The sequence below is a fragment of the Lathamus discolor genome, chromosome 6, assembly GCF_037157495.1.
Source record: "Lathamus discolor isolate bLatDis1 chromosome 6, bLatDis1.hap1, whole genome shotgun sequence".
Taxonomy (NCBI): Eukaryota; Metazoa; Chordata; class Aves; order Psittaciformes; family Psittacidae; genus Lathamus; species Lathamus discolor.
In genome coordinates, this window is record NC_088889.1 from 88860474 (window position 1) to 88884227 (window position 23754).

A 23754-nucleotide genomic window follows, 5' to 3' on the forward strand; every position below is an offset into this window, starting at 1 on the left:
CTGCTAAGGTCTGTAACCTGGAATTGGTGCATAGATTCATGCAGGAATGCACACAGGAAAGGGACAAAACTAGCACTGAGCTAAACCACTGTTAATGCTTCCCCTTGAAGCAAAGCACAAGCATCTTATTACACAGTTACCATAAGAGCTCAATTCACATTTAAACACTAAGGAGCTTTACTAAGGTTTAAAGGAGAGAGTTCAAAGTTCTTGCTGCGCAAGGAAGGTGGAGAACTTCAGCATCCTGCTCACTGCTGTTTCTGCCCCGGCTGTTCCTCCACAGCTTCTGCCTCACTCTCATCTACTGCACGTTTTGGTGTCCTGTATTGGGCCCAGGGGTGGGGGGTCTCCTCTCCTGCCATTACTTTTAACCACCGATAGTAGTAGCCACGGAAACCATCGATTTTCTCCAGGTAGCGGTTCTTTGACTTATACTGCAAACAGAAAGCCAACAAAACAAGTGTCTGTTAGATGAGGGCTCACTTTGATTCCAGCATGCAATAGCTACAAGCTGCTCCTTAAGACCCAGCTATGGAATGACTGCCAGCCAGATCAAACGCAAAGGAAAAAGGCAGCCACCTCCATTTCCCTTCCCTTGTTGTGTGTCCATGCTGTGAACAGCTGTGGCTACTTACCCTGTCGAATGTTGGGGGGTACTGTGCTGCATACTCCAGCTGCCGTATGATCACTTCATTGGGAGCCACTTGGTTATTCCTCATGTCCCGTAGGATCTCTGTGAGGTAACTGTAATCCAGCTTCCTCACAGCAGCAGCAATGAGGGTGCTGTAGATATACTTGTTGGGAGTTATTCCAGACATCTGGAAGCAACAAAAACCACTGTTAAACTTGCTTATCTGCAGACTAGAGCAGGATTCCCAGAAGGAAAAGGCTCGCAGGAACAAGGAGCAGAGCTCTTGCTGCAGGCCCTGTGTAGCAGCGTAAGTGTGCCAGCACACCCCATTGCAAGCCCTCTCCTGTCCCAGCAGATACAGGACATTTGAGGTGGCAGCTGCTCTGGAGTTGCACGTTTTTGGAGTGAGAACACAAGCCCCCAACACAGGAATCACATCCTGTCTTTTTAGAAGCATTAACGCTTCACTTTGCCTCTTCCTGCAGCTTGAACCCCAAGCAACAGAGGTTTGGTTTGGGGTTTTTTATTACCTTTAAATCTGAGAGTAACTGCAGTCCATCCTTCTCCTGGCGGCAAGCAATTGCCAAGTTACAGAAGGTGTGGAGGTTGGGTGATAGGCCTCTCTTCACTAGAGCTGGCAGCATGCTCTGCAAAATACAAGTGTTGGCATCAGTTTCCAGAAAGTCTTAGTGGAGCTTTCCAGACAGAGCTGCATGTCCTAGAACAGAATCCACAGATCCTTACCCATTAACCCTGTGGAAAACACCGTGAGATCCCCAGTTGCTAGTGTGGACAGAGGAAAAGGTCTCACAAAACACAGCTAATGAGGGAGGCCTGAGACAACATGGCTGAGTTTTTGGGGTCTTTTTCCTCACCTTTGCTCCTTCCAGATCTCCCTGTTTACTCTTCTTCCTTATTAAAGTGTTAAAGAAGGTCACATCTACTTTTACTTTATGCTTATCTAGGAGTGCCAGCAAAGCAGACTCTGAGGGGCTTTGGGGTTCCACCAGTTCAGCCAGTAACGTGAATGTTTTAATGTTGGGTTCTGCATTGTCCTCTTTCATTTTATTCAAGAAGCCCTCCACATCCCCCATCAAAGCCAGTCTATCGGATGGTGCAGCCACTGTCCCCAAGGAAACCACGGCTCCGTCGGGCCTCTTGGAATCCAGCAAGTTGGGCAGGTTGCTGAATTGCAGTTTCTGGCTTTGGTGTGCTTGTTCCTGCTCCATCTCATGCTGGCCTCTACTCATCAAGGCTTCAAGCTTGCTGGGAATTAAAGCGGGGCTGTTGAGAGCTGCTGCTTCTCCTTTAGCCTGGTTCACATCTCTATTTTGTGGCCTGGTCACTTCTTGAGGCTGCACTGAGCCTTTCTGAAAGAGTTGTTTTTCCATAGCTTCCACATCCAGCTGGACAGCAGCTCCACTCTCTGATCCCTTCTTCTGCTTCTTAACCTTTTCCTTCTGCCTCCCGGGTGCAAGCCTGAGCTGAGGTGAGTTCTCGCTGGGAGGGCTGAGCAGGAGTTCAGAAGCCACGGCCGGGTCACCGATCCCGCAGTCTCTTGCAGCACGCAGCATCAGATTATAAGTGTGGCTGTCACCCTTTATTCCAAGCTTAGTCATTTGCTTCCAAACCTGAAGAAGAGAGGATGAACATCGGATGTACATGATATTAAATAACAGGGGCATTTCTAGCAGATTGTATCTGCGAATGGTATCTGCTTGCAGAAAAGGAGTGAGTTTAGATGAGATGCCACTGGACTGTGGGATCATCCGTGGTGTTTTACCCATCTATGAGACATCCTGATGGATGTCTGGTTTACAGAGCTTGTCCCAGGAGGAGCTGAACTCTCCCTGTTTCACCAGCTCTGAGCAACCTCCTGCCTTCTGTGCATTCAAGTTACAACCCAGAAGCACTTTTTTCCTCCCCACTTACGAAGACAAACCTGTAAGGCGTATCGGAAACCACTTTCATTGTCCTTTATGCAGCCCATCAGAAGAAAGCTGAAGGTCTCAACAGTGGGAACATGGCCCTTGTGCACAATTTCCTAGAAGAACAGAGAGAGCATTAAACTTCCAGTTACCCAGAATGTCTCTTGCAGCTGGCTGTGAAGTTTAAGTACTGCTGTTGTCTTCTGGGGATATAGCAGCAAGAAAGCATAGGTTTGCTCCCAGAACGATCGCTCCAGGAGAAAGAGAGCCCTGAAATGTACACCCAGATCCCAGCTTCCTCCTCCTGGGAGCTACGTGGAATTTGGGAGCAGAAACAGCAACCCTTTTGGCTTCTCGCAGACTGGCCCTTCAGAGAAGAGCTGCTGTAAGAGCTTAACAAGAAGCTGGGTATCAGTATATGGGTCTTCAAAAGGAGGAATGGAGATAGACACAGCATTGTTTGAGTCTGACCAGAGTCTCAAAGCCAGCCTCTGCAGCTGCCTCCTTTTATGTACCTGAGCCTAATGTTTGCTATGCACCAAGACCATTTCATTGTATGAGACCAAAGATCAATGAAATATAAACATGTGATGTGTAATCACCTCTGCTGGGAATGAAGTAAAAGTGCTCTATGCAATGTGGCAACTTCCAGGAGCTATAATGAGCAGGCTGCGTTAAATATGGTATTATTATATAGTATTTACCTTCAGTACATCAAAGCACATCCTGAGATCAGAGCACAGGGCACAGGCCTTCAGCAGTGCGTGGTAGGTGATGAGGTTCAGCTCTTCATTCTTGCTCTTGAGCTGCTGCCGTAACTTGAGAGCACTCTGCAGACCCGAGTCCTTCCACGGGGATTCAGCACAGGCATTGAACAGTGCTGTGTAAGTGGCCTCTGTGGGGGTTAAGCCACGTTTCTTCATCTGCAGGAAAAGAAGGATTAGAACTGGCTTTTTCAGAGAGGACTTTTAGACTCTTTGATCATGTTTTTTAAGAGTTTCAGGTTAAGAAAAGTGCAAACTCAAAGGTATTTTGGAGACAAAGCAAAGTGACCAAATGCTTGAAACAGCTTTAACTTAGAAAACATAACAAAGGTTTGAGAGAGGATATGAACCTACATCATTGTAGAGCCTGAATGCTTTCTTCACATAGCCAACCCTGCCACAGCCACCAATTAGAACCGTGTAATTGCTTTCTTCTGGCTGTACACGTTCTTCCTTCAGCATCTGCACTTCAAACAGCTCCAGAGCCTCTGCCAGCTGCAGGGAAGAGGAAAATCCATGCTAAGGCAGCACAAGAATCAATTACAATGGGTATTATGTATGCAGCTGTGGCCTGATTGTGGTGAAAGCCCTACAGAGAGCATGGGATTCCTCACAAATTCTCCTTTCTATATAGATGCTAAGGGATGGGATGATACAGATGGGACTGAGCTGCATCTTTCAGAGACAAATTGTGCTTAACAAACCTGATCACCTGCTATGAATGAGTAACTTGCTGAGCTGATGCAGGACAAGCGGTGGACACTGTCTGCCTGGGTGTCTCTAAGGCTTCCAATACAGTTTCCAGTCTCCTCCCAGAGCAGCTGATACGTTACTGTCTAGACAAGGGGTCTGTGCGGTGATGGGGGGACTGGGTTGTGGTGAACAGCTCCTTCTCAAACTGAGGACCTGTCATTCATGGGGTCCTCCAGGGACTGATATTGGGCCCAACACTGTTCAATGTCTTCACAAGTGGTGTGGATGATGAACAGTGTGCTACTACAGCAAAGGAAGGCAACAGGATGCTGGGTTCCATCAACAGAGGCATCACCAGCTGAGACAGAGAAGTCATCATCCCACTCTACTCTGCCCTTGTCAGGCCACACCTGGAATACTGGGTTCAGTTCTGGTCCCTGCTATGCAACAAGGACGTGGGCAGGATGGAGAGGGTCTACAAAGTTGATCCAAGGCCTGGGAAGCCACACAAGGAAAGGCTGACAGAGCTGGGCTTGAGAAAAGAAGCTCCATGGGAGACCCTGTCACCATGCTCGGTATTTAAAGGGTGGCTACACAGAAGGCAGAGGCTCCTTTTTCCAAGGAGTCACATGGAAAAGACACAGGGCAATGGGCACAAGAGGACAGTATTCCCAATGAGAACAACCAGCCACTGGGATAACCTCCCCAGGGAAGTGGTGGATTGCCCAACACTGGACACTGTTGAGATTCAGCTGCACAGGGTGCTGGGACATCCCGTCTAGGTCATGCTTGGCCGACAAAGGCTGGACCAGATGATCCTTGATCCTCCCCACCCCATGTTCTACGAGGCTACGGTCTTCCATCAGTGCCGTTACCGAACCAGCGAAGCGCCGGGCACAAACCTTGTTTTCTTTGATAAGAGCCTTGCACCGCAGGAAGTACCAATACGGGGTGTTCCTGGGGCCGCGCCGAGCTTTGCTTTCTGGTTCTTCCTCTCCCTCTTCCCGCAGCTTTAAATCCCGGAGGCGCGGGGTCGTTTTGTGATAGTATTTCCGAGAGGAAAACTCCTCAGACAGCGTCCCGAACTCCGCACCTCCATCATCGCCATCCTCCTCCTCCTCCTCCCCAGCGCCGCTCGCCCTCAGGTCGCTCCGGGGCACCTCTCGGGACGCTTGCGACGACCCCAACAACCACCCCCCCGGCCCCGGGAGCTGCCGCGGTGCCTCCCGGGCGGGGGCTGCGGCCCGGCCCCGCTGCACAGCGCTGGAAGCGCAGCGGCACCGCGACGCCAGCGGCAGGAGCAGCCGCAGCGGCCTCATGGTGCGGGGCCCGGCGGCGGGGCCCGGCCTCCGCTGCCGTCGCCTCAGCGGGGCGGAAGGGGCGCGGCCTGCGCCGGAGCTCGGCGCAGCCGGGTCGGGGGTGACTCCCGGCATTCCGCGGGCGGGCGGCGCGGGGCGGCCGGGAGCTGCCGCCGCCGCTCTCCCCGTTCCTCAGGCGCTGCCGGCGCGGAGCAGAGCGGGCCGGGCCGGGCCTGCCCGGGCCCGCCCGCCCGCCGCCGCCATCATCACCACCACCACCATACCCCCGCTGCCGGCCCGCTGCCGCCGGCCCCCGGCCGCCACCATGCAGGAGCTCATCGCCAGCGTGGACCACATCAAGTTCGACCTGGAGCTGGCCGTGGAGCAGCAGCTGGGGGCGCAGCCGCTGCCCTTCCCCGGCATGGACAGTGCGTCGTGGGTCTCCCCCAGCCCTGAGCCGGGGGAAGGGGCTGGGGGAACGGGGGGAGGTTTCCCGGGAGCTGAGCGCTTTGCTCGGGTCTTGTCCTTAAACCCACCCGAATTCCGCGGCCCCGGGGAGGTTTCGGTCTCAATCCAGGTGTTTTAGTGAAAGCTGCAGTTAATGCCTGGAGAATGGAAGCTGGGGCGTTATCATGAATAAACATCACTTCCCTGCGCTGTAACTGATGGGTTTTCCCCATTCCCTTCTGATGGATGAGGTATTTTGATGATAGGGAGGCTTCTCCTTTGGGTATATCCATGGTCTCGGCTCTAAGCCTTTCCCGTCACTCTGATAACTGGATGCAGGTGGTCTCGGGAGACTTCCAGGTGCCTTAGGTTGTGTTTTAACTCCCTCAAACACTGTGGTTCCTGTCGGACCAGAAGGGGATAACGCACCCATGGTCGTTGCGGGCTGTTGTGGTGAAAAGCTGTAAGGCTGTAATTGCAGTGTGCACTGACAGGATTGCCTTAACAGCAGAGGAAAACCCAGTCAACACAACCTAAATACCTGGAAAGCAAAACAAGCACTACTAAATCTCTGTGAGTTCCCTTTGGTGCCCCCCAACAAGAATGCAGGTGTTTGCCAGGGCCGTAATTGAACAAAGAACTTAAGCAGGGCAGTAAGTTGCCCAAACTGGACCAAAGCACTGCTTTCCTTTGGATGTTAAGGACCAAATGGTCCCTCTGGGGAAGGAAATAGGTTAAAAGTTGCCACCAAACCGAGTTGAAATGAGTTATGTTTCTTGTCTCCACAGAATCCGGCGCGGCTGTCTGTGAGTTCTTTCTAAAAGCGGCCTGTGGGAAAGGCAAGTGAAGTTTCCACTGGAATTATGGGGCTGGAGGGAGGGAAACCAGCGCTTTCAAGCACTGCCTATGGTACTCTTGTGGTTTTAAAGCCTAGAGTGAGGATGAGACTGAAAGGATGCAGCACTTGGGAAATAAAGGTGTTGAGAAGTGGGGAGGTGAATAAGCGATGCATCCGGTAAAGGCAGGTTTGAACTTGCCACACACAGACCTTGCTGTGGACGTGCTGGGATTATTGCTGTGGTCGTGCTGGGATTATTGCTGTGGTTCTTGGAAGTCGGGATTATTCCAAGTAACGAGTGATAGGACAAGAGGAAACGGCCTCAAGCTGTGCCAGGGGAGGTTTAGCTTGGATATTAGGAGCAATTCCTTCCCCAAAGGGAGCTCAGGCATTGGAACAGGCTGCCCAGGGCAGTGCTGGAGTCACCGTCCCTGGAAGCATTCAGAAACCATGTAGATGAGGCCTTCAGTGCCATGGGTCAGTGGTGGCCTTGGCAGTGCTGGGGAACGGTTGGACTTAATGATCTTAAAGGACTTTTCCAACCTGCTTGATTCTGTGATTAAGAGCTGGAGACTGTTGCTTACCTTGTTAGAGGGTGACATCAGGCTCACCTGGAACTCCCTGTTTTGCTATTACCACTAAAGGCTAAATTCCTAATAAGAAGTGATATCTTCCAAACCCCGTCTCGCAGAGGGGAACAAAGCATTGCTATTGCCCTGTGCCACCTTGTGCTGTGTATTTGACATGTTGTTCTTTCCCTTCTCCTCGCCCTGTCCTTCCGCAGGGGGTATGTGCCCGTTCCGACACATCAGTGGGGAGAAAACAGTTGTTTGCAAACACTGGCTACGAGGACTGTGCAAAAAGGGAGATCAGTGCGAGTTTCTACACGAATATGACATGACCAAGATGCCCGAGTGTTACTTCTACTCCAAATTTGGTAAGGGTTGTTGTAGCTCCTACTTCGCATTCCTTGCTGGCATGGGAGTCTGGTGAAGAGGATCCTGGTACATCCCTGTTATCCATCTGTGGAGCGTTACATTGCTTTTCTGTCTGATGTTATTAGACCATAATGTTTTCAGGTCTCAGTCCTTCACTTTATTACCCCCCCTAAATTTGTGACATACTATAGATGTCTCCTCTCTCAAGAGCTTGTGCCTTGGGGAAAGAGGTGGGAAGTTCAAGTTTTGACTGGGTTTTATGCCTTACGTTCTCTTTGGGTACGAGATGAGTAGGCTGAGCAGTTGATCTTTGCATGACTCTTATTTTGGGGACATGATGAGCAGCAGAGGGCATGGGGGTGCAAAACTTTTATGCACTTGCTTTCCAGCTCTGGAGATGTGGACATAATGAGGCAACTTGCTGTCAGAAACTTACAGTCTTGTAGGTTTCCTTGGATTGAGGTTAGTGTGCAATTTGTAGTTTCTCCCCGCTTCTGGTGCACTGAATGCTTGGGGTTTGTTACCATGACTGCTCTTTTCAGTTTAGTTTCTGCATTGTTTCTAAAAGCACACATGTCTAATCCAGCCTGGTAGAACTTTGCTCACCAGGGGTGAGTCCTTGGTGTTCTTCATCTAGGGTAAGGCAGGCAGTATAGCTGTTGTGCCTGAGTTTATCCATGTTGGTAATGCTTTGTGGCAGCTACCTGAGCCAGGTAACGTTTTGAGAGTCATTTGATCTTGAACCTGCACAATTGACTAACGAGTGTGTTTGCCTTTGGTACAGGGGAATGCAGTAACAAAGAATGTCCATTCTTGCACATTGACCCGGAGTCTAAGATCAAAGACTGTCCCTGGTATGACAGAGGCTTCTGTAAACATGGTATGTCCCACAGTTGCTGCTTCTGTGGCTGTAACTCAAGGGTAGGGTGTTGCTGTTCTTTCTCTGGGTGATCTGCATGTGTACTTGCTGCTGCTGGGTGCTGGGGCATGTATACATGGAACGTGAACTGCTGAGCTTTGTGTTGCAGGTCCCCTCTGCAGACACCGGCACACTCGAAGAGTCATTTGTGTGAATTACCTGGTAGGATTCTGTCCAGAGGGGCCTAGCTGTAAATTCATGCAGTGAGTATGCTTTCAGGCTTGTCCTGTCATCTTGTGTTTCTCTTTGTAATCAGGTCTACGTCAAACAAGAGTGCTCCAGTGCTTCCCAGTGACTTTGGAGACTTGGCCAGTGTTTAGTTTCTTGTAATGATCTAAGGATATGGGGCAGGGCCTCTTCAGGGGGTTACCCTGAAGACTTCAGAGTGGAGATCAGATCCCCTCAGTGCGGTGGGATCACATGGGTTTGTCAGATAATCACAGAATGGTTTGGGTTGGAAGGGACCTTAAAGCTCATCCAGTCCCAACCCCCTGCCACGGGCAGGGACCCCTTCCACTGGAGCAGCTTGCTCCAAGCCCCTGTGTCCAACCTGGCCTTGAGCACTGCCAGGGATGGGGCAGCCACAGCTTCTCTGGGCACCCTGTGCCAGCGCCTCAGTACCCTCACAGGGAAGAACTTCTGCCTAAGAGCTCATCTCAGTCTTCTGTTCCGGAAGACTTCACAGCTAGAGGGATGTACTACATCCCAGATTCTCATTTTCCTATAAATAATTGCTGAGCATCAGAATGGAAGGAGAAGTGGGGAGGGGGAAAGCCTGTTCCCTGTGGGCTGAATTGACTTGGCTGAGTGTTTGGTTGGTTGTTTGGAGTTAATTGAGCTGATGGTAAAATGTTGACCTATGATTTAAGGATCAATTTTCTCGTTTCCATCTAACCCAGTCCTCGGTTTGAACTGCCAATGGGAACCACAGAGCAACCACCACTGCCTCAACCGACACAAGCACAGCAAAAGGTACGCAATTCCCTCACTTGCAAAGCACTGCCTACAGTGCTCTATAAGAGTGTCTCGTAGTCAAAAGTAGACACCTGGGCTCTTGCTGGGAAGTCTTTATTGAAGAAATACTCAATGAGGGAAAACCTTACCCGTTTTATAACAGGATATGATACTCTTTTGTGTGTAAGAACTTGGAGAACAAACCCTAATCAATCACAAAGCACTGTTCTCATTCTAGCCTTCTCACATCTATCGTCTGATCACAACAGACTTGCTGCTGCCTTCATCCTAGTACCATGGGGCTTTGCTTTGCTCTGTTTCTCCCCATGCCTTGGTTAACCTTGGTCATTGGTATTATCCTGCAGCTCAAAGGCCAACAGTAGCAGTTCTGTTACTTGGGGGCACTGCCTGGAAGAGAGGATGCAGTGCAAGAGTTAAGCAGTGAACAACACTGAGTGCTGTTAGAGTGATGAAAACCCTAGCATTGCTTCAGCTTTACGTGGAGATGTAGTCACAGAGCACTCCCACATGACATAGAAGCACCTCATATGTAGTTGTGCAGCAATCTGCCAGTTTTTGTAATCTGTGTGATACCTGTCAGTGATGACAAGGGATATTTTAGCAGCCCAAACCTACTCCCTAAATCTGCTTTCCAGAGAAAACCAGAATTGGTGGGCTTTGTGAGCCTGGGTGCTCCATTCCTTCTCTGTGCTACTCCAGCTGGCAGAGCACCCACACACAGATTTGGAGGAAAATTGATCATTTGATGTATGGGGTGCTCTTTTCCCTTCTAACAAAGTAACAGCCATAAAGTTCTTTATCCTTGATGCACTTAACGAGTCAGAACTCTTCTCCTGACCAACAGAGGACACCCCAAGTCATCGGAGTCATGCAGTCTCAAAATAACAACGCTGGGAACAGAGGACCCCGGCCGTTGGAGCAAGTCACCTGCTACAAGGTAGGCCAGAGGAGAGGGAAAGCAGAGGGTGCTGGATGTAGGAAGTACAGAGTGCATGTCCCAGCACCCTGTTCAGCTCAATGCTAACGGAATCCAGTGTTGGGGAATCCACCGCTTCCCTGGGAGATTATTCCAGTGGCTGGTTGTTCTTGTTGGGAATTACTTTCCTCTTGTGTCCAGTCAGAATCAACCCAGCAGTAACGTGTGCCCACTGCCCCTCATCCTTTCCATGTGACTCCTTGTAAAAAGGGAATCTCAGTCTTTGTAGCCACCCTTTAATGCTGGAACATGGTGACAAGGTCTCCCCTGAGCCTTCTTTTCTCTAAGCTGAACAAGCCCAGCTCTGCCAGCCTTTTCTTACATGGCTTTTCACTCCTTGGAACTTTGTGGCTCTTCTCTGGACCCTCTCTAGCCTGTCCACATCTTTATTGCATATTGGGGACCAAACCTGAACCCAGTATTCCAGCTGTGGCCTAATGTGTGTCAAGAGTGGGGTGATGACTTTGCTATCTCTGCTGGTGATGCCCTAATTCAGGATAGCTGATTGGGAGCATCCCACAGATCTTTGATACAGTGCCCATTAGGTGGAATAGTCTTGTAATCCTCTTGTGTGTTAGAGCTCTGCACTGTTCATTGCGGTGCGCTGAGAGCTCTCGCTTCTGTAGTACAATAACATGGCATCATGTTGCTCCCAGCACAGAAGCAGCTTTTGCTCCAAGGAGTGGAAGCAGCCCATAAATCATGTCCCTTGTGACTCTGTGGTTCACTTCCCCTGCAAAATGCTGCATCTTCCATACACAGCATCTGAACAGATGCTGCTGATAAAGGCAGCCAGAGGAAACGAGCTGTAACTGTGTAATAATTGCTCTCTCTTCCTTTCTCTTTTAGTGTGGTGAAAAAGGTCATTATGCCAACAGATGCACCAAAGGACATCTGGCCTTTCTCAGTGGACAGTGAAAGAGCAGAACGAAGAGTGCGAGGGAGTTATTAACGCTGAGAAAAGGTTTCTGCCTAGCACTATGTCTTGAAGTATTAATCAGGGGGTTTTTTAATGCCATTACTGAAAGAACTGGTCAGAGGCTGGCTGCTGCTAAGCAACATTTTTGTAACTGTCCACAACTTTTTTTGTTTCATGTTTTAACCTTTTTAAAATAGATTTTGGCCTCTGCCTCTCTTCACTGAGCCCTGCTGAAAGGTAGATCTAAAAGCCAGTCTATATGCAAACGCCTCACTGGTGCAGCACTCTACCTAAACGTGTCTTCTGCCAGTGTTTCTTTAAAGTGTTTTCCTTCTGCCACTTCTCTTTGGGGAACCTATGGAAGCAAGCAGACTGGGAAAACTCATACTTGAAATGCCTTCCCTTCAGTGAGGAAGCAGGGATTCTGCTGTCCTGTAGCTCTTAAAAAGCAAAGTCGTGTTCCCAGGTCCAGCCTGTTGTAGGCGATAAGCTTGTCCTGGTGGCTCGCTTAAGGCCTCACGTATGTGAGGCTGTAAAACTCTCATCCACTTGCTTTGTTTCTGTGCTTCTTGCTATACTGAAGGTTAGAAATTCATCTTCTGGGTGAGAACTGATCAAGGGGAGAATAAATTGGCATCTCTGTGCTTAGCCAAACAGTGAGGAACAATGATTATAGGAAAGCCATGCCTGTGCTCATGTTCCTTTTGCAAACAGCAAGGGGAAATGAGCACAGCTTGGAGAGGAATAGCTGAGCCTTGTCTCAGCCCCCCCCGCCCCCCCGACATCCAGCTCACACTGAGCAGGTATTCCCATAGCCTAGAGAAGACTGAGAAGTGGAGAGATATATTCTTATGGAACACTGCTTTTAAAAGTGGTAGAGTGTTCTGAGAGCAATTTTTGTAGCCAAACTCCTTTCGTTTTGTGAGAAGATTATTTCCAAAGGGCCAATGATAAAATGTCAATTAAAAACAAGACAAAAAACGTACCGACAATGTGAGCCTTATTGATTCTGAGCCCTCTCCTTTGCTGCCTTTTTACTTTGTTTTTATTGAAATGGACTGATGGGAAAAGTTGGGTGTGAATTTCTTTTCTTGTAAGAACAAGGCAACATGCCTGGATGAAGCGACCAGAGCCTATGTTGAATGACTGCTATTATTTCACTGTGGAGAGTCAGTCAAAACAGATGTTTCATGACAGACCATTGGATGCTTCTTGTAAGACTTCGTGCCTGCAGAGCGTGAACAGTGGTTGAACTGTGTTACCTGTGTGTAACTGGACATACAGAAAAGGAGCAAAACACTTTGGTACCTGGTCACCTTCCCTACCTAGTTGGTCTTCCCTATCTGAACAGGTGCTTTGCAAACCTGAAAGCCTTTCTGTTACCACCATAGCTCTTCAGAGATTGTTCCCATCCCTTAAGAAGTGGTTTTCCCTCTCCCTCCTGGTCAGAAAAGCATACTGCAGGTTGCACCTGCAGCCACAACCATCAGCAGGTAGTGTCGTGGCAGGATGTGCTTGCTGAATGGGACCAAACCCTCAGATGCTCCTTTAAGCTGCACTTATGAACATTGTGGCTCTTGTTAAAACTTCCCAGCACTGCCTTAACGTCAAGCAGGAAAGTTTTCCTTTTAATATAAGCTTATACACATTCAGAAGAGCCCTCCAGCTTCTTTCAGCAGTGCAAGCAAGGTTTTTATAGAAATATCAGGTTATCAGAGGCAAGAAGCATTAGAATCCCAGTGACAGTGTGGGAGCTGCAGGCCTCTTTAAAGCTAGACCATGTGGAAACTGCCCAAATACCTGCAGTCCCCAGGTGACAGCATGACTAAGGATCAGAAACACATGGCCACACCACCAAGCCACCTAAAGCTCAGATATTGTTCTTTCAAATCAAAATGCATCCTTAATAGGCATTAAGAAGTAATCCAATGCTTTTTACTCTTATCCAAAGTTAAATAGGGATCAGTTGTCATAGTTTCCCCAGTTCCTAATGCAACCTAAGCAACAGATACTTTCCCAACCCTTAGGCTTGAGGGGTGAAACTGAGAAGCCAAAACCTCACTTGTACAGTACAATGAACAAGTCAGTTACGAGAGTGTCAGCTCAGTACACGTAAAGTGTCTGCACTTTATTATTGGTCGTAATAGCACAGATATTAGTATGAATAGTTGTGATGTCTTCAGTCAGGATAACTGTTCAGTAGCCAGGTCTGTTCCAGAGCTGTACCTTCACTTCCTGAAAGCCACACTTCAGTGGTACTTCCTGCGGCGCTCGTGCTCTGCAGCATGCAAAACAAAGCAGGTTAGTTTTACTGAAGTCACCAGAAATTCACACCACACCTGAAATTGCAGCAAAGAAAGCACTCTAAGGACAAATCTGAGCATGCAGTTTCTAAGCACCATCAGGTCAGACAGGCAACAGGAGCTACATCACCAAGAAACCATTGGCCATCTGATAAGTAAGTAAATATTCAAGTGTTTTGTGGCTAAATGAAGCCTGCTTGCTTACAGGCTGGGATTCAAGCAGCAGTGGTGTGCACAGCCATCCATAGCAGCAGACTGGTTTTACTGCCCCAAGCAACCTCCCAAGCCACACTATACACATACAGCCACATTGCTTTTACTTACTCAGGTGGCTGTAGCTCCAGATGTAGCTGATAACAACATAACCAGCGAGCACCATGGAGATGCCACCCAGGCCCCCTTTCCTCACATCGATGTATTTATTGTAGTATCTGTTGTAACCTGCGGAGGAAGGACGTTATCAGAGGAGTTACACACTGGTCTGTGTCTGAAAACAGCCTGGTTTCACACAACTTGGATAAATGGTTCCTAAGGAATATCTGAGGGTCTCAGAGAAGAGAAGGCTGCATGGAGACCTCACAGCAGCCTTCCAGTATCTGAAGGGGGGCTATAGGGATGCTGGGGAGGGACTCTTCATTACGGACTGTAGTGACAGGACAAGGGGTAATGGGTTAAAACAAACGGGAAGTTTAGACTGGATATAAGAGGAAGTTCTTTCCTGTTACGGTGGTGAGGCACTGGAATGGGTTGCACAGGGAAACTGTGTATGTTCCATCTCTGGCAGTGTTCAAGGCCAGGTTGGACAGAGCCTTGGGTGGGATGGTTTAGTGTGGAGTGTCCCTGCCCATGGCAGGGGGTTGGAGCTGGATGATCTTAAGGTCCTTTCCAACCCAAACCATTCAATGATTCTAAATCTACCCGAATGCCATAGCGTACAATCCACATAGCATAGATATAATCTGCAACAAAGGGCATGGGTCAAAACTTACACAAGAAGGCATACCAAAGAGAAGCCCAAGCAAGAAACAAATCTACCGATGGAAAAACACGATGCTAAAAAGGAGATGCTGTTCTGAGAAAGCAAAAATCACCTCGACTCAGCCCGACAGTACCAGATCCCCCTCCACACCCAGCGCCCAGCCATGCTTATGCACCGATGTGCCTCAGCGCCGGCAGGAGAAGGGATCCGCACCCCCCATTGTCCCCGCCGGTCGCGGGGGTGCGGAGCAGGACGGCTCCTCTCAGCCCCCCGCCTCACCTCTTCGTATGGCCCCCAGGATGCCGCCGGGGGTGAAGTCCCTCATGGTCAGCCAGCTGGGCAGCTGGCCCAGCTTCACGTCCAGCAGCTTCGTGTCCTTGAGGAGAACTGCAGCACATAAAGAGACAGACACAGCCGGTTAGAGGGGACGGGAGGGAAGGAGCCGCGGTCACCTTGGGGCCCCGCCGCACTCACCCGGCGGCTGCGCCATCTTGCCGCTGTGAGGGGACAGCCGCGCCGCGCTGAGGCTCACGGGAGGAAGGTCGGGCGGAACCCGGATGTTGGGGCGGGTGGCGAGGGGCTGGCGCCATGTTGGGGGGGTCCGTCCGCCCGTCGGGGCTTCCATCGTCGGACGAGGTGATGGCCGCGGTAGTGTCGCCTTTGTCCCGTCCCGTCTCCTCACCGCGGGGTCGGTTCCTCGACGGGGGCTGCACATGCTGCTTCCATCAGTGGGTTTGTGGGGTCCTGCCAGCATGGCGGCCTGTCACTGCGCTGGGGTCTCCGTGAGGGTTTTCCTGCCCAGACCGGTCTCCTCAGCGGCAGCAGCAATGGAACCATGGAACGGTTTGGGTTGGAAGGGACCTTAAAGTTCCTCCAGCTCCAACCTGTGCCACGGGCAGGGACCCCTTCCACTGGAGCAGCTGTCTCCAAGCCCCTGTGTCCAGCCTGGCCTTGAGCACTGCCAGGGATGGGGCAGCCACAGCTTCTCTGGGCACCCTGTGCCAGCGCCTCAGCACCCTCACAGAGAAGAACTGCTTCCTTACACCTAATGCAGGGAGTACTCTGATGGTAGAAGGTGCCAGCATCCCTCTGAGGGTCGGGTGTTAGCGCTGCAGCTTGTGAGGAAACAGAGAAGGAAAACCCCGTTTCTGCATCAGCATCATCACAAGACTTCATCGTCGGTTTTGGGGGGCTCCTGGTGTCCCACAAATGATTTCCCCCCAGTTCTGAACAAGTCACAACTCTGCATCCGTAGATAGGATGTACTGCAACACGCGTTTAGAATTGCTATCATATTTTAATGTAAGAGGTGAGGGCTTCGCAGACCTCTTTCAGGGGTCACCCCCTCTCCTGCAGTCTTCCTAGGTGAGAGAACTGGAATGTTGAGCTGTATTTTTCATAGGGATTAGGTGGCAGATGGGCAATGCACCCTGCGGTTCCATTTCAGTGCCCACTCAGGACTTTTCCCTATAGGAATATGCTGCGTTTTACCGCAGCTCCTCAGGAAGGATGTGAAAGACATCGGTGTATGATGAAGGTAAACCTGTGTAACCAGAGTGGTGGAAGAGGTAACGTGCAGATAAAGACATCTTTTGCCTCCCTGCAATAGGAAAGAGCCACCAGGAGTTATTTCGTATTCCTAAGTGTCTCCTAAGGGGATTTAATGCACTCAGGCGCCCAGAGAGAGCAGCGTTGGTGGTGGGACGGGGATGAGGACTCCGGCAGGTGTCACCCGCATGTAGCAGAACGGAGCCGCAAGAAGGATGCTCTCCATGAGCCTGACCTCTAGAGGTTGTACATGGAATCATGCAGGTTCGCATCAGAGTCGGGTCTTGTTTACGGGGCTGGACCCCGACAGCAAAGTGATAACAGCAGTGAACGGGGAGCAGCCATCCATCGCTGTGTCTGACAGCGCAGCCAGGATCCCATAGTGCCTGGATATTAAATCTCCATCGCACTTAAGGCTGTTGAGACGGATCGGAGATGATGAAAACTAAATCAAGGACGCTGAACGCAGCCCACAGAGCTCCTATATAAACCGATCTTTGCAGCTTGAACTTCCTTTAGGCCGTAAGGTCTTATTCCACATTCATTCCTTCTGGCACTGCAGTATCCCTGCGTTAGGGTTTGTGTTACCCGGTATTACATGAGTTGAGGTACTCTGTAACGTGTCTTACACAGAGGCTGGTCTATTTCACCTGCTTGTTTATGGAAATTCTTTTATTTACACGGAATAGTGCTCTCCCATAGCATAACATTAAAAATAAAAGCAGAAGGAATAGATTACTGCCTGGTTTTTTTTCTTTTCCTTATTATTAGAAAGTAGGATTAGGGAGGAACGGTGTGCCTGATCCCTTGAAGAAAGGGTTCCAAATTTAGTGCTTGTTAAATGAGTTAAAAATACCCTTATTAAAAATTTATCCTTTATTATTTCACTTTACAGGTAACTGCCATTTTATTGCCGAGTGTCCCCTGATGAACTATGTGGCCTTTTTATACTCCTTGCATAAAAGCATGCTTCAGACTTGCTTCCCTCGTTCTTGCAAGGCGACCTATTGTTTTAAATGGGATCACTCATGCAAGGCAGATTAATTCACCTGCAGGAAGAAAGCCAGTGGTGGGTGCCTCATTTTCAGGAGTTCCCTGCAGAGCAGAATAGCACATCAAGTTCCTCAGAGTGCTTATAGCAAGCTCTGGAGGCATTTGCTTTGTTAGAGCAGGAATAGCAGTCAGTAACAAGGGAACATCTCCCATGCAAGCAGAGACAGCACTGACCCAACCCTTGGCCTTGTTCTGCTCTGGTAGAGTAAGAGAGGAATGGTGCTGTTGTCTTTGTGCCATCTTAATCCTGCACCAAGCGGGAAGAGTTAATGGTTTCGATGGGTGGGAGGTTTTGCAGCACGCGTTTCCTCCCTTTGACCTGTGCTGCTGGCCAAAATGCAGGCCCTTGTTGGTTGATCCAGATGGGGGGAGGAGGAAGAGGACTGATGAAGGAAGGCATTTCTGGTGTATTTCTGTTTGCTTACAAGAATGCTCACAGCCCTTCTTTTCTGAACACAGAAGAAATCACGCAAGTGAGAGCCAGTTTCCTTACTTACAGCTCCAGACCTGCTCCAGGCAGCAGTGTGACCCCAAATCCCTCTGTTTTCTTGTATTCACTCCAGGTTTTATATCAATGATTGTTCAGGCTCTTTGAAGTTTCTGTTCCCTGCCTGTTTCAATGTGCTGTCTTTCTGTCTCCTCCTCCACCTGAACTGTGTTGTTCAGCCACACGTAACCTTCTTTCCTTTTAATATCCTACCCAAAACTGTCCTCCCAGAGCCTTCAGGTACTTGAGCAATTTTGCATTGCGGGTGAAAATAGACTTAATGTCTCCTTCAGCTACCCTAAATAAAGGCATGCAGTTCAACCTACTGATTGCAAGCAGGTTTAACCCAACCTATGAAACTAAAAGCCTAATGGAGTGTTGCCCTGGGGTTTTCAGCTTACTGAAGACCCCTCTAGAAAATGCTGTGAAGTTTATAAGTAATGGCATAGAAATAATAGGGACTACGTCAGTCAGAAACCCAGAGTGTTTGCAACAGACGTCAATGGGTACGAAAGAGGTTTCCTTTTTCCGGTAGCAGCCCTAACACATGACTTTGGAGCTTTCAATCCACAGTTGTGGCCTGAAAAGTTAAGTAACACTTCAGTAAAGTTGCTGAAAAGGAGAAATAAAGAAGAAGTAAGAAGCGTAACACAGCGTCTCTCAGACTGTGAGGAGGCTGGGATCGTCTCTTCTGTTCTGTGTGCCACCCCTTGGAAACTCAGGGTCTCACCTAGGCCTGGTGGTCAATGATAACACAGTAATCGTAGAACATCAGGTGGGAAGGGACCTCAAGGATCATAGAATCATAGAATGGTTTGGGTCGGAAAGGACCTTAAGATCATCCAGTTCCAACCCTCCTGCCATAGGCAGGGACACCTCACACTAAACCATCCCACACAAGGCTCTGTCCAACCTGACCTTGAACACTGCCAGGGATGGAGCATTCACAATTTCCCTGGGCAACCCATTCCAGTGCCTCACCACCCTCACAGGAAAGAACTTCTTCCTTATATCCAATCTAAACTTCCCCTGTTTGTTTTAACCCGTTACCCCTTGTCCTGTCACTACAGTCCCTGACGAAGAGTCCCTCCCCAGCATCCTTACAGGCCCCCTTCAGATACTGGAAGGCTGCTATGAAGTCTCCATGCAGCCTTCTCTTCTCCAAGTTGAAGAGCCCCAACTTTCTCAGCCTATCTTCATATGGATCATCTGGTCCAACCTTTCTTGGCAAAGCATGATCTAGATGAGATGTCCCAGCACCCTGTCCAGCTGAATCTTAACAGAATCCAGTGTTGGGCAATCCACCACTTCCCTGGGTCGCACTTCCCCAGTCGCTGATTGTTCTCGTTGGGAAATGTTTTCCTCTTGAGTGCAATCAGAATCTCCCCAGCAGTAACTTCTGCCCATTGCTGCACATCTTTTCCATGTGACTCCTTGTAAAAAGGAGCCTCTGTCTTCTTTGAAGCCACTCTATAATACTGCATATGTTGATAAGGTCTCCCCTGAGCCTTCTTTTAACTAGGCTGAAACAAGCCCAGCTCTGTCAACCTTTCCTTGTGTGGTTTCCCAGTCCTTGGATAATCTTTGTGGCCCTTCTCTGACCCTCTCCACCCTGCCCACATCCTTTTTGCATAGCAGGGACCAAAACTGAACCAAGTATTCCAGGTGTGGCCTGACAAGTTCCAAGTAGAGTGGGATGATGACTTCTCTGTCTCTGCTGGTGATGCTTTTGTTGGTGAAACACAGCATCCTGTTGCCTTTCTTTGCTGCAGCTGCACACTGTTCACTCCTATTGAGCTTAATATGCAGACACAGTGCCATAGGTGTGTAAAGCAGCACAGAGTGGCCTTCAGGAAGGTCAAGAGATGAGGATTTACCCACCTGATCCTGTGCCCACTGAAACTGATGACAAAGCACTCAGTGCTTTTAATAAAGGATCAAACCTACACGAGTGGACAGATAGGTTCTGAAACAGTTTGGCACAGGATGCTTCTTGGCTCCTAAACCCTTATTTCAATCTGATGTCTTCCAACCAGCATAAGCTAAGTGGCTGCAGCCATCAAGGAGAAAGAGAAATCATGGGCTACCAGCACTGCCAGAGGCTCAATGGTGAGATGCAGGTTTCATCAACCAGTCATTAGGAGAAAAGTTCTAGTCCCAGGTAGCTTGATCCAGTTATTGTTTGCTTCTATGAACAGTTGGATGTGGTGAGAGCAGGGCAGCTGCTCAGCAAAGGTCTCAACCTCATTCAGCTAACATTGTGCTTGTGGTGGAAACCAGATTCCTGAGTTGAGCAGGCTGAGAAAGGGGGGGTGGAGTTTGGAATCTTTTCCATGGCCTTTGGAAAATGGTGAATTGCCTTGTCTAGATAATAACACCTCAAGGTTGACCCAGCAAAAGCAGTTGAGAGAATTAACCTATGACTGTAAGCAAATTGCTTGCTCTGTGTTATTACTAAGCCATTTTCCTTAGTCAACCTCAAAACACTTTACAAAGCAGATCACTTCCCAGTGATTAATAGTTTAGCATGTACACAGTTCTTTTCCCCTTCACAGCACTTGAGTGTTGATGCATCTTCATGCTCCTCTGAGAATGTATGTAAGTGAATGTTACGATTATCTTTTCAAGTGGAGAAATTTGAGCCCTTATTTCAGACTGGGAAAGAGAGATTCCTCTTTCCTCCTTTGGTCCCATTTTGCTGCCCTTTGCTTGTATGCAGCATCAGTTGCAAAAGTCCCTTAGTGTGTAGGTCTTTGATCAGCCTGCTGGTTAGCTAAATATATGCCTGTGGGGAGGTAATTACATGCTATCAGTAGTAAAGTGTACTAAAATAATTCATGTTCATTAGAACACTTGCAAACCCAAAGCAGGAATTTTCACTAAGATAAACCTGCTGCAGCGACAGCTGTACCTGACACTGCTGCTTCCCATAGACAAACATGGAAATAAACCCAGGGACGAGCAAAACTCACGTTCTTCATGCTAAGAAGAGGAAAAACATGCACCCAGTGGGAGGGCTGTGGTGGTATCAATCCCAAAGGGCAGGGCTGGACACACCTTCCATCTGTGCAAGCAGGTAATGCCTTCAGGAGCATGGGGAAGATTGGTGTGATGAATCCCATCTTATCAATGTGCCTGGTTAAGTGTCAGTGTCCTGGCAGGAGGGTTGCATCAACTTGTTACCATCTCTGAATCCGCTGCCAAGTCCTCCAACACAATCAGTATCACGGAATGTTTTGTGTTGAAGGGACCTCAAAGCTCATCCAATTCCAACCACCTGCCACGGGCAGGGACACCTTCCACTAGGGCAGGTTGCTCCAAGCCCCTGTGTCCAACCTGGCCTTGAGCACTGCCAGGGATGGGGCAGCCACAGCTTCTCTGGGCACCCTGTGCCAGCACCTCAGCACCCTCACAGGGAAGAACGTCCTTATATTTAATCTCAGTCTCCCCTGTGACAGGTTAAAGCCATTCCCCCTTGTCCTGTCACTACATGCCATTGTAAAAAGCCCCTCTCCACCTTTCTTGTTGGCCTATTCAGGCGCTGGAAGCTGCTCTAAGGTCTCTGCAGAGAAAAGAAGTACAAATTCCTGTACTTTTCCTCTCTTCCCACATTTACATCTGATGAAAATAATCAGCACTTTCACAGCCTTGCATGGATATTGTCTGTCTGACCTTCCCAGCTGAAGCAGTTGATGGATGTTCTCCCTCTGTACCTCGTATCTTGGAAGAAGCTCAGTCGCTGACGTGAGTCTGACGTGACCAAAGGCACTGGTGGGTTTGGGATGTTATCACTCGCACAGCCCTGTGGCACCCATTGATGTTGCTTCCTGCAGATCTCAGAGCACCACCAGTCTCTAGTTCTACCCAGTGCATCTCCCCACTGAGCACTTACGGGAGGGCTGGTATCCCAGTATCCCAGGGTTTCTCTTTCTTCCTGATGGCTGCAGTCGCTTAACCTGTGACAGCAAGAAGATACCGGATGAAAGGAAGTGCTTAGGATCCGAGAAACACTGCTGTTTCCTTTAAACCTCGTTCTCTTCTTTTTACCAACAGGTGAGCTGAGCATCTTACAAGCCACAAAAGAATCAGGAGATCTGTGGGGCTGCAATGGGAGAGCCACAGCTCAGGTCCAGGCAGGGAATTGCCTCTCACTACATATGTAGTATGAACTGACCTTCCAGTTTGGTATTTGCACATCCAGAGTTAGACCATGCCTCCTTCTCTAATCCATAGATGCAGTCACCGTTGCAGGATTCATGGCTGCGTGTGATGAGTTGGTGGGTGAGTTGGTAAGATACCTGCTCCTCCATCTGTTCTCCCTTCTCTCAGTACTTCTCTGTGGTGCAGCATGGATGCACGTGTGTTTGTTTGCATCATTCGCTCCCTACATATATCTCTGTGGGTTTTGTTGTCATACTTTACTTACAAATAGTGATGCTTTGCACTCCTTCCCCTTCACCTTGCACCAGATGAAACTCTAGCTTCTTGCAAGGTAGTGAAAGCAGCACAAAAGGTATGTCTAATCAGAGGCCATGTTATCCTATGTGCTTGGCAAGAACTGAGCTTAAAGCCAGGGTGAGAAAGAGACTCCTCCCTAAAGATCAGCTAAGAGTCCAGTGGGATTTCAGCCATGCCACTCTGACATTCCAACAGGGCACACATGGGCACCCCCCTTCCCTCTCCTGCTGTGCAGCACGAGTTGGGAAGGGCCGCAGGGGACTGGGAGAGGGGAGCCGAACTGCAGCAGGAAGCATTCAGATGTATTTCATTTCAGGGTGACCTTTAACAGGTGTGGATTTACTGATGGGGAGGGGAGAGGGAAGTAAGCAAGGGATTAAGGGGACTTTACTCTCCCTCCACTTTAAGCACCAGCTTGCACAGCATTCCAGTACTGTGAGATGCAATTTGTGGCTGTATGGTTTTGTATCTTCCGTCTCCCTTGGTTCTGGGATGTTCTGCCCTTGGTACGTAACACTGCTGGGATTCAATAGATAGCACACTGTACTGTTAGGTGTCTCCAATTTAAACCTGGGAAGGGGGAGAAAAATCACCCTCTTATAGGCAAGAGCTGGGATTTAACCTGGAGTGGAAGTACACAGTTCAGGCAAACACAAGGTGTTGGTACACTCCCTGGGTGACTTTGCCTGGAGTCACTTCTTGTCCTAGTGCTGCTCCATGCTGCTGAACAGCTGCTTTCCTCTCCCCCAGTGTCTGCTGCAGTTCGGTGATGGATTAAGGCAACTCTCCGTTTTCCTCATCCCTCTCCGAGGGGAGCTGTAAAGTTGAATTAATTGCATTTTGTAAAACACGATGGGCTCCTTGGATGATAAATGCTACACAAATGTAGAGTATTTTTTAATGAGTGCTGTGTGACGGCTGCTGCAAAGTGCTTGTTTCATCAAACTGATCTGAGCTGCAAAGGCTCCTCACCCTGCTGCTATCAGGCGGCAGCGTTGCCAAGCGCTCTTTCATGGGCTATTTGATTTGAGGGTCCCAAGGCAGTTTTGGAAACTTTAACAAAATAAAAGGCAAGGAATATATGTGTATATCTGTATTTGGTATAACTTTCCCTTTATATATGCAGTTATACATACATATAGATTATACAATACCACCTCTCACTAGGGAAAGGAAAGATCGGCTAGCTCTGTGGCAGAGGGATGTAAACCTGCTCTAGTTTTGCCTGGCACCAGGTCAGGCACCAGAGTTCTGGCACCATATAGTTTGTATTTTACAAGTTTGTATGTAAAATCAGCCTCTGCAGCTTCTCTGGTCCTCCCTCCGAAGCAAACAAGGTTAAAATGAAGCCTGTTCACGGAACTAAGGGTGGGTTCCATAAGGAAAATGGCAGCCTGCTGTAATTGAAAGCAGAGCGCAATTCATTTTGCTGGAATTTGGTCAGGAAAAAAGGAAGTAATTTCTTAAGCTAAAAGGCTTGCCTTGGGCTACTCAGTGGCTGGAACTTCAGCCTTCCTCCAGAAAGCTACTTCTGCTGTTATCAGACTGCTGAAGCGTCAGATCGCTGCGGAACAGAGGGGAGATATGACTTGAAGGAGCA

At 49.1% G+C, this 23754-nt stretch overlaps 3 protein-coding genes across 3 annotated transcripts; 1 reads left to right on the top strand and 2 right to left on the bottom strand.

Moving 5' to 3' along the window:
* Positions 1-153: 153 nt before the first annotated feature.
* PTCD1 (pentatricopeptide repeat domain 1) lies at positions 154-5394 on the bottom strand. Its single transcript, XM_065684597.1, has 8 exons — positions 4919-5394; positions 3678-3818; positions 3264-3482; positions 2574-2675; positions 1507-2262; positions 1162-1278; positions 636-818; positions 154-434 (listed from the first exon to the last, which is right to left on the bottom strand). Exons 1-8 carry the CDS (start codon positions 5333-5335, stop codon positions 249-251), a joined length of 2121 nt encoding a protein of 706 aa, XP_065540669.1. The 5' UTR covers positions 5336-5394; the 3' UTR covers positions 154-248.
* A 40-nt stretch (positions 5395-5434) lies between these two features.
* CPSF4 (cleavage and polyadenylation specific factor 4) lies at positions 5435-12311 on the top strand. The gene is made up of 8 exons (XM_065684598.1): positions 5435-5742; positions 6550-6600; positions 7384-7536; positions 8322-8417; positions 8566-8659; positions 9356-9428; positions 10276-10368; positions 11257-12311. The coding sequence occupies exons 1-8, from the start codon at positions 5640-5642 to the stop codon at positions 11323-11325; spliced, it is 732 nt and encodes a 243-aa protein (XP_065540670.1). The 5' UTR covers positions 5435-5639; the 3' UTR covers positions 11326-12311.
* Positions 12312-13424: 1113 nt separating this feature from the next.
* ATP5MF (ATP synthase membrane subunit f) lies at positions 13425-15113 on the bottom strand. Its single transcript, XM_065684602.1, has 4 exons — positions 15083-15113; positions 14888-14995; positions 13954-14070; positions 13425-13604 (listed from the first exon to the last, which is right to left on the bottom strand). The coding sequence occupies exons 1-4, from the start codon at positions 15096-15098 to the stop codon at positions 13576-13578; spliced, it is 270 nt and encodes an 89-aa protein (XP_065540674.1). The 5' UTR covers positions 15099-15113; the 3' UTR covers positions 13425-13575.
* Positions 15114-23754: the final 8641 nt, after the last annotated feature.

Excerpts from the sequence above, each read along its gene's own strand:
- PTCD1 (XM_065684597.1), bottom strand. The coding sequence starts at position 5,335 with ATGAGGCCGCTGCGGCTGCTCCTGCCGCTGGCGTCGCGGTGCCGCTGC. Across the intron at positions 2,676-3,263 it reads TGTGCTTTGATGTACTGAAG|GAAATTGTGCACAAGGGCCA; the intron begins GTAAATACTATA and ends CTGTTCTTCTAG. Across the intron at positions 819-1,161 it reads AGTTACTCTCAGATTTAAAG|ATGTCTGGAATAACTCCCAA; the intron begins GTAATAAAAAAC and ends TGTTGCTTCCAG.
- CPSF4 (XM_065684598.1), top strand. The coding sequence starts at position 5,640 with ATGCAGGAGCTCATCGCCAGCGTGGACCACATCAAGTTCGACCTGGAG. Across the intron at positions 7,537-8,321 it reads TTACTTCTACTCCAAATTTG|GGGAATGCAGTAACAAAGAA; the intron begins GTAAGGGTTGTT and ends CCTTTGGTACAG. Across the intron at positions 10,369-11,256 it reads AGCAAGTCACCTGCTACAAG|TGTGGTGAAAAAGGTCATTA; the intron begins GTAGGCCAGAGG and ends TTTCTCTTTTAG.
- ATP5MF (XM_065684602.1), bottom strand. Across the intron at positions 14,071-14,887 it reads CCTGGGGGCCATACGAAGAG|GTTACAACAGATACTACAAT; the intron begins GTGAGGCGGGGG and ends CTTCCTCCGCAG. Across the intron at positions 13,605-13,953 it reads CTGGAGCTACAGCCACCTGA|AGCACGAGCGCCGCAGGAAG; the intron begins GTAAGTAAAAGC and ends TGCATGCTGCAG.